Below are 18363 nucleotides of genomic sequence, written 5' to 3' on the forward strand. Positions count from 1 at the left end.
GAGATACATTTGTAACCACTAGGAGTGTGTAGACTGCACCTCCTATAGTCTGTATTGAGCGTGGGAGCTGGTACCATTCCATTCTTATACACTTCCTGGGAAGACATTGATTATTTGACGTATTGTATTGTAAAGCTCTTGTACTCGCACTTTTATTATTATAATTTTTTTTCTCTTTCTGACATCTTTTATGTTCTGTTTGTTACATATGCTGTTTTTTTTGCCCAATTTAGCAGAATTTAAGGGGGGTGTATGTAACAGAGTTTAAATAATGTTAGTTAAATTCATGCACAAATTGGGAAAACTCGCCATTGGTTGTTGCTTCACTTGCATTTGCATACGTTGTATTGAGGGGTGGTGCTACGTAATCGCCAGCAGTTTCACGATGCTTCGCTGCTGGTAAGCTGCTTCGATGATCGCTCTGTCTTAACTTAAGTTTGGATTGTTTTCAAGTGCAAAGCTGAACTTTTATACTACACACAAGTTTACTGCTTTTGTCTGTCAACTCCTAGCTCTGTCATTTGAGTCATGTGTTATTTGTGACGATAAAGTGTGTGTGTGTGTGTGTGTGTGTGTGTGTGTGTGTGTGTGTGTGTGTGTGTGTGTGTGTGTGTGTGTGTGTGTGTGTGTGTGCGCGTGTTAACATGCTTGTGATCTCCGAACTCTGTTTATTTTAAGATTTTACATGCAACGTCGATGCAGTGCTCTAACCAGTGTGTTTTGGCCGTGTGTTTTTATATATATATATATATATATATATATATATATATATATATATATATATATATATATATATATATATATATATATGTGTGTGTGTGTATATATATATATATATATATATATGTGTGTGTGTGTGTGTGTGTGTGTATGTATGTATGTATGTATGTATGTGTTAAAATAACCACAGCATTATGTTCACCTCATGACAATGAGAGGCTGTATTCACTTATTTCCGCTCATTTCCATGTGGAATAAAATTACATCTTTTATTTTTATATAAAATACAAGACAAAAACAACATTTTAACTATAATATGACATTTTATTTACAGCATACAATCATGTTATTGAGCATGTGAGTAGTGCGTTTGCAGGTGCACGTGATCACAAACCTCGCTCCTCCACTGTGAATAAATCGCCATCTGAATGCACAAGTTTTATCACTGCAAATGTATTATCGCATGCAAATTTATTTTTACAGACGTCCACGTGAGAAACAATTACCGTCCGAATAGGACTTAAGACTGTGGCTGAAGTCAGTTGTAGTTCTTGTGTTTCTCTTTCCTTCAGTGATTCTGCTCATTATCATCATTGTCTTCAAAAATAAATCAGTCATCACTCAATTAATCACTATATTATCTAATTAACTCTAACACTGCTCCAGTGTTACTTTAACACCTGCTGGTGGTTCTCATATGAACAATGAGCAGTGAATTTACTTGATTCAGTGTTAAGGTGTTCCAGTAAATTTATGCTAAATAAAAAGTACTGTTTTATTAGACATACAGATTTCCTTGCCATAATGGTTTGAGTAATGATACAATAGAAAAAAAAACTAGATTAAAGCTTAAAAAAAATATATTGGAAGTGCATGTTTATATTTTAGGTTGTGTTCTGCCCAAAATAAGTTTTATTGTGCTCTGTTTAAATGTATTTATCCAAACTGTCAATGGCATCCTTTTTTGTAAGCTTTCTCCATTCCTCTGGAATTGCTCTACTTTCATCAAATGTTTGTTTATAGTGCGTTTCCAGATCTTTCTGGAATCTGCACACATACCACTTCCAGTAGGGCAGTTCAGAGCAGTCAGGGGTGATGCTCCAGTCTGCATAAACCCCTCCTGCTTTTCTGTATTCTTTGCATGGAAACTCTCCATTCTCTGATACAAATATTTTATCACTTGTCACTAAATTTGTGCAGATATCTGAAGCGAGATTTTTTGATTCAACATAACACCATCCTTTAATTCCAATCACTCTGTGGAAAGGAACGCTGTGATCTCCATCATGGTTTTCTATGGTGTTGGTGCAGATGGCTCTACAGAACGGACACTGAACCCAACAGCACTTACACAAGTGTTCAATCAGAAGCTCATCTGGCCTGAACTTACAGTCCAGTTTTTTGTCAAATGTCTCTGTGTTGAATCTACTGCTGATATCAGACATTATAGCAGAAAGTTCTTGTCTTATCACAACTTCTAGGAGGTTGAAATCATCAACATCATCATGTTTCACTCCACTGAGGTCTTTTTCAGAGAAGACCAGCTCATCTGAGAGCCGCTGTGTGAAACTCTTCAGCCACAAACCAGCATCTCCTCTGTTCTCTTGAACATGTTCAGTAGATTCATGAGCTGCTGTCATGATCTTCTGCTGCAGGAGTTTAATGTTCTCCTTCATCTTGGGTAAAACACTGACACTGAACTTATCTTTGATGTACTGACTGACTTCATCTCTGATGTAATCCATGAAGTGATCTCTGGGTTTATGAATGTAGTTCATGTATTTGTCAAAGTCCTCCTCTTCTGCCAGTTTCTTCAGGATGTGTTTCTCTAGATTTGATCTGTTTCCATTCATTGATTCGCAGTTTGATCTCATTTCAGCTGCCAGTTCTCTGGACGTCTTCTTGTAGACGCTCTGCTCTATGGGCTCTTTCAGTTTCTGACAGATGATCTCACCAAAAATGGCAGCTGATGTTGCACCATTGAGATATTTTTTAAAAATACTATAGTACTCTTCTCTCTTCTTCTTTACATATATGACAGGATCGTTGGCTTCCCTGAACAGTCTGTGTTGGTCAGTGATCGTCTTGTTTGCTTTCTTACAGATGGAAATGACCAAATCCATGGAGAATTCATTCTTGAACTCATATTGCACTGATCCTTCCTCATGTTGCATTACTCTTGCCTTGATGTAACCTATGAGTTGTTGAATGCTGCTGATGTTGTAGCCCATCTTTGAAATGTTAAATGACTGAATTGTTTTGTCTGTCTGCTGAGCAACATCTGTGACTAATGCTCTTATTTTGGCTTCATCCTCTTTATATAGAATGTAACCAAACGTATTCTGAGCTGATCTCACAACATTTGTGAGAGCTCCTGTTAATCCACTGGACTTCTTTACCTTTACGTAATCTGAATAATTTGGCACAGTAAAGATATCCCTGCTCTCCCTCCAGGGGTCTACACAAACACTTCCATGGGTGTCACTGAGGATCTCTCTCACATCTCTCATTATGTCAATATCTTTGATTGAAGAAGTGTCTGAGATGATCTTCCTCACTCTCTTTTCCCAAAACGAATCAAACTCTGTCTTCAGTGTTTCTTCATTATTTGCTTTATCTTTGAGTTGTAAGGCAAGTTCTTTGCTCTTTTCAAAGAGAGTGTTTTCATGATTTGTCCTCTGAGCATCAATCTCTTTCTTCATGTCTCGCTGCTGAAGGATCTCATTTAATTTCCTCTTTGTTTCTCTCACAATGTTTTCCTGAACATAATTGATTTTGATTTTAAATGATGTTTTCCACTGAATCATTATATCTTTATCTTTGTCTTTCTCAAAGAATTCAGACATTGATTTATCCACTTCTTCACTTGTCTTCTTTAGTTCTCTTTGAAGATCAGTTTCCTCAACCTCATGAATTGATTCATTTTCTATTTTATTGTGTAGTTTGTTCTCAGTTTCCATCATGGCACTGCGAAGACTCCAGGACCACTTGCTGTATTTGGTCTCCAGTTTCCTGTAGGCTGAAATCTCCAGAGAATTTCTGAAGCTGAAGACAAATCGTTCTTTCAGTAAAGCCTCCCAGAGATCTTTAATACGAACTTTTAAGTGTGTCAGCCTCATTCCTTGTGAATTTAAGGCATGAGACATAATAGTTTTCTTTAGTTCTTGAATATTCTCACAGTAGTTTGGGTTTGGTGGTGCCATCGGTGGGCTGCCCTCCCAGAGCTGAGCGAAATACTTCACATCTTTCTGAACATCAAATCTAATGATATCACTGAAACATTCAGCATCACTGTCTTCCTCTTTAGCAGCGAGTTTTGTCATCTCATCCAGTGTCTTCTGCAGTCGTCTCTTTGCCTCCATGTTTTTTTCTTCAGCTGTGATGTCTGAGACGTTCTGATGCACAAACACACAGCTGGGATTCAGTCTGACCTTCTTCATCCTCATGAGGGCCTGAACAACAATTTGAAGAATGTCCTGCATCTCAGATGGGTTTTCTCCAAAGATGTTGATCAAGGTCAGATTTCCAAGACCAACAACAAATGTGGCCAGTTCATTGTCATGATGTCTTGTTGATCTTCCAGCCAGTTCTAGAGCACGAAGACCCTCAGTATCAACAACCAGAATATAGTCAAACTTCCTCTGTGTTTTCATCTTGTCTGACACTTTGACCAGCTGCATGAAAGCTCCTCTGGTGCACCTGCCAGCACTGACGGCAAACTGGAGTCCAAACATGGCGTTGAGCATGGTGGATTTCCCAGAGCTCTGAATCCCTAAAACTGACAGCACAAAGACTCTCTTGTCTCCCAGTTTCTGGATGAGTTGATCTAGAACAGCAGAGATCCAGACCAGAGGAACATGAGCAGCATCTCCATCCATCAGCTCCAGTGGAAATCCAGAGATCATCATCTCTGCTGCAAGACTCGGGAGAGAAGAGAAGTCAAACTTCAGGTCTTTCTTATTCTTCTTCACAGATGAACATGATTCATAGATCTGACCGATCTCCCTCATGATGTGCTCCAGACCAAAGTTTGCAGCTTGAAGCTCCTCAGATATTCTCTCAAGTTCAGTTTGTTCAGCAATGAGTTGTTCAGCTTTGAATTGTTCAGGGTCATCATGATTCTCTTTCAGTTTTATAACTGCTGACCATTTTTTATTATACTTATGATGAAGAGCAGAAAGGTCAGCTGAAGTGTGTTCATCCAGGAGGATTCTGAGCCATTTGATGAAAAACTTCATCTTGTTTGCAGTATTTGAGTTCATTGCTTTTATAAAGAGCTTAATAAACTCACTGATGCCACATTCATGCTGTTGTTGACGGATATTCTTAATCTCGGTTTCTTTTCTACTGATGTCAATTTCTGTCTCATCTCCTTGAGGTCGATGCAGTTCTTTGTTCTTCTGACACCAATGACGCCACAGTTTCCCCTGACAGGGCAGAAATGATTCTTTGATTTCTGTCAGATCTTTATTCTCCAGTAAACTCATCATCGTCTGTGCTGCTTCTCTTCCTCTCCAGCACTCATCATCATCTTCCTCATCTACTCTGATGTCTGAGTATTTGGACACATCTTCAAGTTTGAAAGTGGAAGATGATTCTTGGAGACAATCTTTTATGGCTCTTCTGAGTTCTTCAGATACATCTGACTGATTTCTGTCCTTCAGACCGATCTTGAATTTCCCTTTCTTAATCTTCCTTACAGTATATTCTTCTTCCGTAATGAGACAAATAAGCGGCGTTGTGATTCTGAACAGGTTCTGGATCTTTTCTGCACTTCTGTCATTTTTCTGAAGTTGTGGTAGAAGAACCACATTGACTGAGGCCTTTTCAGTGAGGATCTCCAGCTGTTTCTCATGGTCTCCGGCATCTCCGTGTAGATTACAGAACGCAACACAGTCAGTGAATTTATCCGTGTTTTTCCCAGAGGAGGGGCAGAACCAGGCGATCTCCACCACTCCATCCATCAGGACTCTGGTTCTGCTGCTGCCTGTGCAGTTCCTGTGGAAGAACGTGTTGTGTTTCTCATTGATCAGACTGTTCATCAGCTGAGACTTGGATGAAGACACACAGCCAAACCTGAAGAAAAACACCATTGGAGTTTCTGCCTTATAGATAGACTGGGTTTGACTGATAATTTCACCATTGTTGTTTTTCTTCCAGCTCTTGTTGATTTGTCTGAATGTCCAGAGAGGAAACTCAATCTGTCGTGTGAATGGGTCAGGAACAAGCAGAGGCAGAGCGTACTGACACTGGGACAGTTTAGTGACCATCAACTGCTTCAGGAAACCATCAGCACAATGAAACACGGCCATCTGAACATCCATCGGGTGGATTCGATCAGATTGATTTAGTGCTTCATTAGAGAAAGATATTGCTTCAAATATATCATTACTATCTTCAGATAGGTCAGAGTCTCCTTGTTTTGTATGTTCCTGTTCATTGATATTAACATTAGTGTATCTTGCGCTGTAGTTTATCAACAGTAGTTTTTGGATGAAACTCAAAACCAGCTCTTTTTCATCACAGGATTCATGGGACTGTAATGAATGTTCAGTTATCTGAAGAATGTCTCCCGCTCTTCGTTTATCGTTCCTGGGAAGATGAAGTCTGTGAAATAATAGATGCTCTATGTTTTCTCTTTCAGTCTTTTGCTGCTGTTGGTGTTGTCCAATGTCCTTTTCTCTCTGTTTAACAGACACAATAATAATAGATTTATTTTATTTTCTCATGGAATCACATTCAGTATTGATTTGATTGTGTCATTGCTTTCTTAAGTTTATCTTAAGTTTAAGAGGTTCTCAACATCCTTGGTTACAATTTCAGGAACTCACACCATGACAATAGTGAAAACAATAGTACAATTTCATATAGCTTTAAGATTATAACTTTTTCAACAGTGGCTGACTGGATTTTCCACCATTTTCAATTTTGTCAGATAATCAAATCATCCATTTATTCAAATAATCTAATAATTTTGGCACCATTTCAGATTCACTGAGCAGTTTGGGAACAGGGACACCTACTGGTCATAAAATCACTTGAACAATTATACCTTTGCTTAACCTTTAAATAATTTTACCTTATAAAATTGGTCCAAATTTTGCTAAATTTGAGTGAGATTATATATAATTTCTTATTTTCCTATAACATGCTAATGAACTTGACTATAACTAAAATAGTCAAGACTAAAATGCATCGGATCGTGGGCGGGGGGGTTGACGGAAGTGGGGGTGTGTGTACTTTTATTTACTTTTGTTTTATACAAAATATTCAATCAACTATCACAAACTATGCATCATTTGAAAGCTAAAACACTCAAGATTCATGTTCTGAACTTGTTTTTGCAATAAATACACCAGAGAGGAAAGGGTTAAATGAAACGCTAAAGGACCGTCCATGTAAACATTAGCAAAATATCAGCGTTACTCATCTTTCATCTCCTGTCGTTCAGATCAGATCGGACGAATCCAATAAACACCCGCATACATCTCTGTGTAAGAGTCCACTCTTCAAAATGCATCCCACTTTTTAATCCAAAACAACGAAAAAATAGGGAAAAAACTAAAAATCCTCCGTTGTTTGCAAGAGAGTTTTGAGTTAGCGTAATCAATCATGTCCATTTTCAATGAAATATCGATTCTAATCCGTGTCTGGCAAACTCCCCCTGCTAGAATAGTTTCTCCCATGTGAAATGGATCCTCCCTCGTCTCTCTCCTTCAATCAGAGTCTCTTCTGGGATGCATCATATAGAGGAAGTGCCTTACAGGCTTGGTGAGCTGTCAATCATTGCGCCCATGGTTTTCGTTGGATAAAGGCACTCGGTGCCCAGCCAATGCCTTTCCAACAAAGGTTTGATTGATGGACTTAGTAACCAATCAAAAGGCATTATCTTGCGCAGTTTACGTAAGTAGGCTTTGGTGAATACTGTTTGTGCGCTGGCTGCGCGTTCTCCATGGCGCAACTGCAGTGGAGCGCGCAGACTCTTATTATCAGCTAAATTAGCTTTTTACACTTTGTAATCTCTGTAAATAGTTGCTTTAGTTTTTCAGTAACTGTTTATCCATTATAATTAGTAGTTTATTGCAGTTTATTGCAGATTTATTTGAATGAAAAACTACTCTTTACAATAACAAATGTTCTGAAATAAATGGCCTTTTTGAAATGACGCCTAGACTTTTCTTGACATAAAAGCTCACAGAAGCCACATTACTGAGAGAATCATCCTCATATTTGAATCATGACATGATTAGACATTCAGTTTTATATTTAAGTTATTTTCAGGCTCTTAACATTAAATTATAATATTTTATTCCCTAAGTGAAATAATAAAAAAAAATCGTGAGTCACTTACATGTATATTTACATGTATATTACTCTGTTCCCATATTACTTTGAGTTATTATGACTCTTGGGTAGCAATATTTCAAGTGTCTAGTTTAAAATAAGACCAGGTTTATGAATATAGACCATAGGGTTTAAGAGCTGCAGACATTTTCATTTGGGTATATCGTTTTCAAAGAATTCTCAAAAATGGGGCGCTCGTTAATTAAGAGGTTCTCAACATCCTTGGTTACAATTTCAGGAACTCACACCATGACAATAGTGAAAACAATAGTACAATTTCATATAGCTTTAAGATTATAACTTTTTCAACAGTGGCTGACTGGATTTTCCACCATTTTCAATTTTGTCAGATAATCAAATCATCCATTTATTCAAATAATCTAATAATTTTGGCACCATTTCAGATTCTCTGAGCAGTTTGGGAACAGGGACACCTACTGGTCATAAAATCACTTGAACAATTATACCTTTGCTTAACCTTTAAATAATTTTACCTTATAAAATTGGTCCAAATTTTGCTAAATTTGAGTGAGATTATATATAATTTCTTATTTTCCTATAACATGCTAATGAACTTGACTATAACTAAAATAGTCAAGACTAAAATGTTTTTTAAGACTTCACAGGACTTCTTCATTAGGCTATGTGTGATCTCTACATGTAGTGACACAGATTATGGGAGAAAAGGGCATCAGTTTTAAACAAGTCTTTTAAACAAGAATTTTTGTGAATGTTCACCTTTATAGAATCATTTGATTTAAAATCTTCAGTCCTTTGATTTCCTGTCCCACACGTCTCTGTGTTTTCAGGTGAATCTGAAAGAGAAAACAGCACTACTTTGTAAAATTTACATTTACATTTCTGCATTTGGCAGACGCTTTTATCCAAAGCAACTTACAGTGCAGTTATTACAGGGACAATCCCCCTGGAACAACATGGAGTAAAGTGCCTTGCTCAAGGACACACTGGTGGTGGCGACTGCTGGGATCGAACCAGCGATTTCAAAATTATCACGATTATCACCTATCACAATTTGGCCAACTAAAAAAATTAGATGGGATCGGTCACTAGAAAATTTTCAATTTAGAGACCTGGTTTATTTTTTTACAGTGTAGATGATGGTCACAAAGATGATTTGGCCGATTTGAAGTGTTTGCCCCTATTGCAGCGACTTTCTTTTTGCATGTTCTGCAGACAGGGTGACCATCCTCGATTAAGTTTCCCTTTCACTTTTGTAAAAGCCAAAATATAACACAACTCAGACTTGGTCCTTTTAGAAGGCTGAAAAATCTCCTGAGCGCTGTCACTGCCTTCTGCCATTTCTTCTTGTTCAAAAAACAACATTGTGTGCTTCATCAGACTGATGTTGGCTGGACAGGAATTACAGCGAGTTTTCAAAATCACGATAATCAAACCGTTTGAATGATAATTCAATTTTAAATGATAATACTAACCGTCAGTACATTTTATCATGGTTTATCGTGAAACCGGTAATCGTCCCATCCCTATTCTGTCATTGTTTACTCACCCTTATTGTTCCAGACCTGTAAGAGTTACTTTCATATCTGGATTGCAAAAAAAAAAGATATTTGGTAGAATGACAGCCACTTTATTCACAGTATTCACTTTTATTGTATCTTTTTTTCCATTCAGTGAAAATGAATGGTGATTGAGCCTGTCATTCTGCTTAATATCTACTGTAGTTCCCTTTCGAGGGAACTCGCACTGCATCGGGACGACGCTTTGGGGATGCTCCCTTAGCATCAGCGAATCTGAAACCAGAATGCCAACTAGGCCAATCCGATTGGCGTGCGTGATGACGTCATCGTGACGGCATACCCGGAAGTATAAAAGGGTTGCTGGAGCGTAATGGCGGTAGTTATTGCTCTTCAGCATAGCGCTATCTGTTACTGTCTGTCTATTTACTGTTGTTTGTCAGTGAAAGTGTGTGAGAAAAGTAAAATGGAAAGTGTGAGAGTGAATGAATTCAAACAGTGTGTGCATCCGTGTCCCAGGTTCATGTCGGGCTCGGATACACACCTGCTTTGTGTGCACTGCCTGGGCGTCCAGCATGCCCAAGCGGCTCTCGGGGGAGCCGCTTGTGAGCACTGCGAAAAACTGACGCTCAGGGTGCTTCGCTCTCGGCTGGCCGCGTTTGATGAGGCCGGCCAGCCTCGTGAGCCTCGTGGTTCTGGACCCGCAGTCGCTGAGGCGGCTCGGCGTCGCAGATCATGGGGCTCACAGCGGGATTTGTCAGAGGGTTTCGGGACTGCTGCGGCACTTTCCCGATCCTCCTCTGACAGTTCCGAGGATCTTCCTCCCCGTGTGGAAGCCCGCGCTGCGGCTTCTTCCCCCGGGGTGGGAGGTCCGATGCTTGTTCTCTCCGGTTCCGAGGAGCCGGAGGAAATAGGCACCGAGGCGGGGGATGAAGCAGGAATTGTTTCATCGCTTCATCCACCCGCCCAAGAGGAGCTGGTCGAGGTGTTGACCCGGGCAGTGGCCAAATTAAATATAAGTTGGCCACAAGAGGCTCCGGAAATCCAGCTACCCAGCAGGCTGGATGACCGGTTCCTCTCACACCGGGTTCAAACACCTCGCCGGGGCCTGCCTTTTTTCCCGGATCTACACACCGAGGTGTGTAGATCATGGAAACGGCCCTATTCTTCGCGTGTTTGCAATCCCCCAGTATTGGACTATTCCAATGTTCTGGGGGCACGCGAGGCGGGCTATGGGGCGATGCCTCGGGTGGAGGAAGCTCTCGCGAGCTATCTTTCACCCGACTCTGCATCGTCCCTTAAGGCTCCGGTTTTGCCCACCAAACCCTGTCGGGACACCTCATCTTTGGTGGGCAAAGCATATATGGCGGCTGGTCGGGCTGGTGGTTCCCTGCACACATTATCAATTCTGCAGGCCTACCAGGCCGACCTCCTTAAAGAGTTGGACGAGGGAGATGGTCCCTCTCCGGAGGACATTCTGGAACTGAGGAAGGCTGCAGATTTGTCTCTCCGAGTCACCAAGGAGACGGCCCGCGCTATCGGCCGCTCCATGGCTTCCATGGTGACAGTGGAGAGACATCTCTGGCTGAATCTGTCGGGGATAAAGGAGAAGGATAGAGCTTTTCTCCTGGACTCCCCGATCTCGCCTTCTGGGTTGTTTGGAGACGCGGTTAACACCGTCGTTTCCAGACACCAGGAGGCGAAGAAACAGTCAGCAGCCTTCCACCAGTATCTCCCTCGCCGCTCTAAACCTGGGAAGGCTGGCCCTAGCGGGCAGCCTCAGCCGTCATCCAGCTCCTCGCACCGGAAGGTGCAAAAGGAGAGCGTCGCTTCTAGAGCCCCTCCCCCGGGAGCCTGGCAACAGAGGCGGCGCTCTCAGCAGCAACCTTCAGCTCCTAAAGGCGATCTTCGGAACGTCCTTCAGGCGCGGAAGGCTGCTGGGAAGAAGTCCTAGCCACGGCTGGGCTTCTAAGAGCGGTCCCCCCCGCGGAGAAACAACCAAGGTTGTTTCCTCCGCGGCGCTCTGGGAAAATCGATGTGGTAATCCCGCCGTCTATGACGCTTCGGGCCACATCGATTTCCCGCGAACGCATGCTGCACCAGCCGCCTCTGGAAAGACCTGCGGCTGGTCAGCTCGCGCGTCCGCATACGGAGAACCGTTCCCAACTACTTCCTGCCGGTCAGCCGCTTCAGGAGGTTGGGAACGGGAACCGTGTAACACCCGACGCCAGCCTCGAGGGTTCCCTTAGTAGATTATTTCGGCGCATGGAAATGCCTTCCGAATATTTCTACGTGGGTCCTGCGTACTGTAGAAAAGGGGTACAAACTGCAGTTCGGTTTTCCTCCTCCACAATTCAGGGGGTTATACTGTACAGCAGTGATACCCGAGCAGGTTCGGGTAATGGAACTAGAAGTAAAAACTCTTCTAGCGAAGGAAGCCATAGAGCGTGTTTCTCCGCTGGAAAGAGAGTCCGGGTTCTACAGCCGGTACTTTATAGTTCCCAAAAAGGATGGAGGGTTGCGTCCGATTATAGATCTGAGGGTTTTGAATCTGTCTCTGAGGAGCTTCAGGTTCAAAATGCTCACTATTCCCATGATCGTGAGTCAGATCCAGTCCGAGGACTGGTTCGTCACGATAGATCTAAAGGACGCATATTTCCATGTCTCCATCCTTCCATGTCACAGGAAGTACCTGAGGTTCGCTTTCGGGGGCGAAGCGTACCAGTATCGAGTGCTTCCCTTTGGCCTAGCCCTCTCCCCACGCACGTTCACGAAGTGCATGGATGCAGCTCTGGCTCCAATGAGACTTCAGGGCATCCGTGTGCTGAATTATATCGACGACTGGCTCATACTGGCCCAGTCGTACGAGGTGGCGGTTCGGCATCGAGATGTCGTTCTGAACCACATGAAATGCTTGGGGCTGAGACTCAACACGAAAAAGAGCGTGTTGACGCCGTCCCAGAGGACTACGTTCCTCGGGGTCGTGTGGGACTCGACAACGATGCGGGCACGATTGTCTCCCGCGCGAGTCGAGACCATACAGGCGATGGTCTCAGGAATAAGGCTAGGCCACAACATCACTGTGAAGCACTTTCAGAGAGTGCTGGGTCACATGGCAGCAGCGTCCAACATAATACCTTTTGGCCTGCTATACATGAGACCCATCCAGTGGTGGTTGAAAACCAAGGGGTTTTCCCCCAGAGGGAATCCTTTCCGTATGATCAGGGTAACGCGCAAATGCTCTCGTTCCCTAGCCATATGGAAGAAACCTTGGTTTCTGTCCCGAGGGCCAGTGTTGGGAGCGTCTTGTTGCCGGAAATCCGTTTCAACAGACGCCTCCCTCACTGGCTGGGGCGCGGTCATGGACGGCCGCTTTGCGAGGGGCCCATGGGAGAGCCGTCATTCCTCCTGGCATATAAATTGCCTGGAGATGATGGCGGTATACAAAGCTCTCAGGAGCTTTCTCCCGCACCTCCGAGGCCAGCACGTCCTGGTACGGACAGACAATACGTCTGTCGTAGCGTACATCAACCGCCAGGGAGGACTGAGGTCGCGCTTTCTGTACAAGACAGCACGCCAAGTCCTCCTGTGGACCCAGGGGAAACTGTTGTCCATCAGGGCAATGTATGTCCCGGGGGTCCAAAATCAGGGAGCAGACATCCTGTCGAGGCAGGGGCTGAGGCCCGGGGAGTGGCGACTCCACCCAGAGGTGGTGGAGGCCATATGCAAGAGGTTCGGCCCAGTGGAAGTGGATCTGTTTGCGTCTCGAGAGACGTCCCACTGTCCACTGTGGTTTTCCCTCACGCATCCAGCTCCGCTGGGGCTGGATGCCATGGTGCAGACGTGGCCGAGGCTGCGTCTGTACGCATTTCCCCCGATTGCTCTGCTCCCGGGAGTCCTGGAAAGGGTCCGTCGACAGGGGGTCAGTCTACTTCTGGTAGCACCCCGTTGGCCGACTCGAGTTTGGTTCTCGGATATCATAGCTCTGCTAGCAGGTCAGCCGTGGGAGATTCCTCTGAGGAGGGATCTCCTATCTCAGGCGGCGGGTACGATATTTTACCCCCGCCCGGAGATTTGGAACCTGTGGGTCTGGCCCCTGAGGGGACCAGGTTCATAGAGGCTGGCCTATCGGCAGACGTGATAGAGACCTTACTCAGCTCCAGGGCTCCGTCTACGAGGAGACTGTACAGCCTCAAGTGGAATGTATTTTCCACTTGGTGCAGAGAACGTGAGGTGGACCCAGTTAACTGCCCAGTGGCTTCAGTGCTGGAGTTCCTCCAAGATCGTTTCTCTGCAGGGCTTACCCCGTCCACACTCAAGGTGTACGTGGCTGCCATTGCGGCTTTCCACACTCCTTTGGGTGATGGGCCTCTGGGTAGGCACCAGCTGGTTGTACAATTCCTCCGTGGGGCTCGGAGGATGAGGCCTGCGGCTCGGACCAGAGTTCCAACCTGGGACCTGGCAGTGGTTCTCGAAGGATTGGCTGAGGCCCCCTTCGAACCATTGGAGTCGGCTGGACCAAAGGATCTGACCCTTAAGGTGGCTTTTCTCCTTGCCATTACCTCTCTCAGGAGAGTGGGAGATCTCCAGGCCTTGGCGGTAACGCCAACCTGCCTGGAGTTTGCCCCGGGAGGAGTAAAGGCCATCTTACACCCTAGGCCGGGCTACGTGCCTAAGGTGCCATCAAGGGTGGTCAGGTCATTGGTCCTGCAGGCATTTCATCCTCCGCCTCATGTGACGGCGGAAGAGGGGAGGCTTCACCTACTCTGCCCGGTTAGGGCTCTAAGAGTTTATCTGGCGAAGTCTGCACAGTGGAGGAGATCACAACAACTGTTGGTGTGTTTTGGCTCACCTAAGAAGGGATTGCCTGCGTCTACTCAGACAATCAGTAATTGGATTGTCCAGGCGATTACCATGGCCTATCAGGTGCGCAGTTTGCCTTCACCTGTGGCTGTGAGGGCTCATTCCACCAGAGGCATGGCCTCTTCGGTGGCCCTTCTTTCTGGGGTCCCCTTGCAGGATATCTGCTAGGCGGCCGGGTGGGCTACCCCACACACTTTTATCAGGTTTTATAGCCTGGATCTCCCTACGACGCCTGGTGCGAGGGTGCTCCAGTCCTAGCTGTGCCCGGTTTCCGGCTTCACACTAGGGCAGGCGCTACCCTTCGGTGTGGCCTAGTGGGTACTCGTTCCCCAAAGCGTCGTCCCGATGCAGTGCGAGTTCCCTCGAAAGGGAACTGCTCGGGTTATGTATATAACCCTTGTTCCCTGAGAAGGGGAACGAGCACTGCATCCCGACGCCACACCTTGGCGCGCCTGGAGCGCATGCTTCAGAGCAATTACTACCGCCATTACGCTCCAGCAACCCTTTTATACTTCCGGGTATGCCGTCACGATGACGTCATCACGCACGCCAATCGGATTGGCCTAGTTGGCATTCTGGTTTCAGATTCGCTGATGCTAAGGGAGCATCCCCAAAGCGTCGTCCCGATGCAGTGCTCGTTCCCCTTCTCAGGGAACAAGGGTTATATACATAACCCGAGCAGTTTTTATACATGTAAGAAAGAAAGACAAAGGTTTGAAACGACACAAGGATTGATAAATTAATTTTTAAATATTCTTTTTGGGATTACTATTATGATTAGTGATTATGATTACTATTATGAGATTATATATATATATATATATATATATATATATATATATATATATATATATATATATATATATATATATATATATATACACATATATTATTATTATTATTTTATTTATTTTTTTTCATTTAGTTCTGCCCATCAGAAGCAATGTTTCCCGGAAGACAAATTAAGTACAATTTACCTTGATTTTCAATTTCAATAGGTTTTCACCCCCCGGCTATTAATGCATTGTGTTTCCTGCTGGAGCATCAGTGCATGTTTGAACCTTTTTTTAGTAGTTGTGTTTGAGTCCCTCAATTGTCCTCAGTGTGAAAAGATGGATCTTGAAATCATACAGTCATTGCTGGAGAGGGTTCAAATATGAAAAAGAGGCTGGAAAACTGAAGAATGTGCAGGACCTGGAGGATTTTTCTGAAGAACATTGGGCAGTTTAACTGCTCAGGACAAACAAGGGACTCGTGAACAACCATCACAAAACAAAAAACGGCCGAGGATCATCCAGGAAACGACACGCAGCACTGAGAATTAATGGTTCATAAACTTTTTATCAGGGTTATTTGAATAAATTCATCAATTTTTTTTGTCTTGTGGACTATGTAAACATTTTTTTATGTAAAATATCCTATTCAGGACAGTACTAAATAAAAAATAACATGCATTTTGTATGATCCCTCTTATTTAGTTAAAATGATTCCCATTTTCACAGATTCTGCAAGCGGTTCACATACTTTTTCATGCCACTGTATAATATATACACTGAACAAAATTATAAACGCAACACTTACATTTTTGCCCCCATTTTTCATGAGCTGAACTCAAAGATTTAAGACTTTTCCTGTGTACACAAAAGGTAGAGCCCGACCGATAAAGGATTTTTAAGGCAGATACCGATACAAATATTTGGGGATTTAAAAATCCGATATTCCGATATGTCGGCCGAGATGTATATTAATATAAATAAATAATATATATATATATATATATATATATATATATATATATATATATATATATATATATATATATATATATATATATATATATATATATATATATATATATATTATTCATGATCCCTCAGCCTCTCTAAAATATGACAATGCAGTTTAAAAATAAACTTGTTTGTTTTATTGTTTTAAGTTCTGATAAATCAAATGTTTAAAAATACAAACTTAAGATATGAAAATTAAAGTCCTTTGGATGAAAACACAATAACAAAAAAAAAACAAAAAAACAACAAAATCTAAGTTACCAGTATTAATAGATGTGGTGAGCTTCATAAATATAACTTTGAGCAAGACTGGAAAAAAAATATTCAGTTAAGTTCTATAAGTTCTGATAAATAACAACAACAGCAAAATATAAACTATATACAGTATAAATATGAGCTATTGATGCAATTTATAATTATATACCTTAAAATTACAATGTCAACTTGCTTATCCCTTTTCATGCACTCTTTTAATTCTATCCATCAAGCTACAACAAACCATTTTCAATCATCATGTGCTGCCTGCCTTCTAAAATCTACTACTTAGTGATGCATTAAATCCATTATGTGACTAGTTAATGCTGCGTCTGAACAAAGTCAGCAACGCACTTTCGTTCACTCCTCAGGTGCCTAACTTACTATTTACAATGCAGGGACTGGAACTACAAATATAGTTTATTTGCGCATTAATGTTAGCGGTCTTCCACTGATAGCCATGGCATTAGCTAGCTTTGTGGTTAGCTAAAGTCTATGATAAGTCATAATTTAGAAATGGACTGCACAATATTGTAAAACATACTTTTTCAAAATAACGGGCAGGGGAGAGATGATACGTCTCATGCTGTCAAACTGTCATGCTATTAAAGAATCTTATTCAGTCACATGGTCCGAGTTAAACTGACAGTCAGTCAACTATACTGTAACAACCTAACGTAAGCTAATTCCGTTTCACTCTTGGCTTACATGTAACCGCAAAACTGGACTTGGCAGTCACAAATTTTGTCATGCTTATTTGAGTTGATGGGGATGTTCTTTTAATTGTTATTCAAGCAATGTATGTCTCGTGACAGTTGCCAACTTACAAGCTCTTCACGGATGATCTCAGTTGTGAATGAATGTTCGTGGCGTGCAGCATGACTCTGTGTTTCGTCCGTTTTTATTAATATTTTAAATATTCATTTATCGACCATTATAAATGCCGATACCAATAGTTTGGAAAATGCCTAATATCGGCCGATAATATCGGCCCATCCGATATATCGGTCGGGCTCTAACAAAAGGCCTATTTCTCCCAGATATTGTTCACAAATCTGTCTAAATCTGTGTTAGTGAGCACTTCTCCTTTGCTGAGATAATCCATCCACCTCACAGGTGTGGCATATCAAGATGCTGATTAGACAGCATGATTATAGGCCAGAGCAGAGCATCCCAAACATGTTTAATGGGTGACATGTCTGGTGAGTATGCTGGCCATGCAAGAACTGGGATGTTTTCAGCTTCCAGGAATTGTGTACAGATCCTTGCAACATGGGGCCGTGCATTATAATGCAGGTTCACCACCTGATCTCTGAAAGAAGTGGTGGGAACCTTGGGCACGTATCCAGGCCATCTTAGTGAGAGTTAGCCGGCCCGAATTCCAGGCATGCTTTGTCAACTGAAAATGCCTGCAGGTCCCCTACCCTCACTACATTTTTAAACTAAATATCCAAATAAATGTACTTAGTAAACAAAATTAACTATATTAACTAAATTACTGATCTGCCCACATTGTCACTGTATTATAATTGAAATGGGTGATGACATCACCACTTTCTCCAAAGCAGCTGTACAGCCGAATCAAATTCTGTTGCATTATTTTCCTGTTTAACACTGTGAAGCTGCTTTGAAACAATCTGCATTGTAAAAAGAGCTATATAAATAAAGTTGACTTGACTTAACGGAAGCCAGGGCAATCACCAGTGGCAGCTTGTCCATTGCACATGTTCAAGGCACCGATCTGTTTATCGACAACCTCGAGGCCATGAGAATGAGAGTGAGAGCGTCATCGATCCTCAAGGAGTCATTCACTACTGATTATCTCCCGAAATGCGTTATTCGATGCATAATGAACACCTGATGATGGGGGTAAACGAGTGAATTCAGACACAGCTTTG

At 42.6% G+C, this 18363-nt stretch overlaps 3 protein-coding genes across 3 annotated transcripts in view; 1 reads left to right on the forward strand and 2 right to left on the reverse strand.

Annotated features, from left to right (window-relative positions):
- The window catches only part of LOC307125338 (uncharacterized protein), a 500360-nt gene that overhangs the window by 67172 nt on the left and 414825 nt on the right, over positions 1-18363 (reverse strand). The gene's annotated exons all lie outside the window — the stretch shown is intronic.
- Positions 1-18363, forward strand: part of LOC307122960 (uncharacterized protein) — a gene marked incomplete at both ends in the record, with an annotated part of 765959 nt that overhangs the window by 54386 nt on the left and 693210 nt on the right. The window lies entirely within an intron of this gene.
- Positions 1034-6044, reverse strand: LOC307124659 (interferon-induced very large GTPase 1-like; the record flags this gene model as incomplete). The annotated part of the gene is made up of 1 exon (XM_079814033.1): positions 1034-6044. One exon carries the CDS (start codon positions 6042-6044, stop codon positions 1647-1649), a length of 4398 nt encoding a protein of 1465 aa, XP_079670159.1. The 3' UTR covers positions 1034-1646.

This window comes from Gobio gobio, assembly GCF_949357685.1.
Source record: "Gobio gobio genome assembly, chromosome: 1".
Taxonomy (NCBI): domain Eukaryota; kingdom Metazoa; phylum Chordata; class Actinopteri; order Cypriniformes; family Gobionidae; genus Gobio; species Gobio gobio.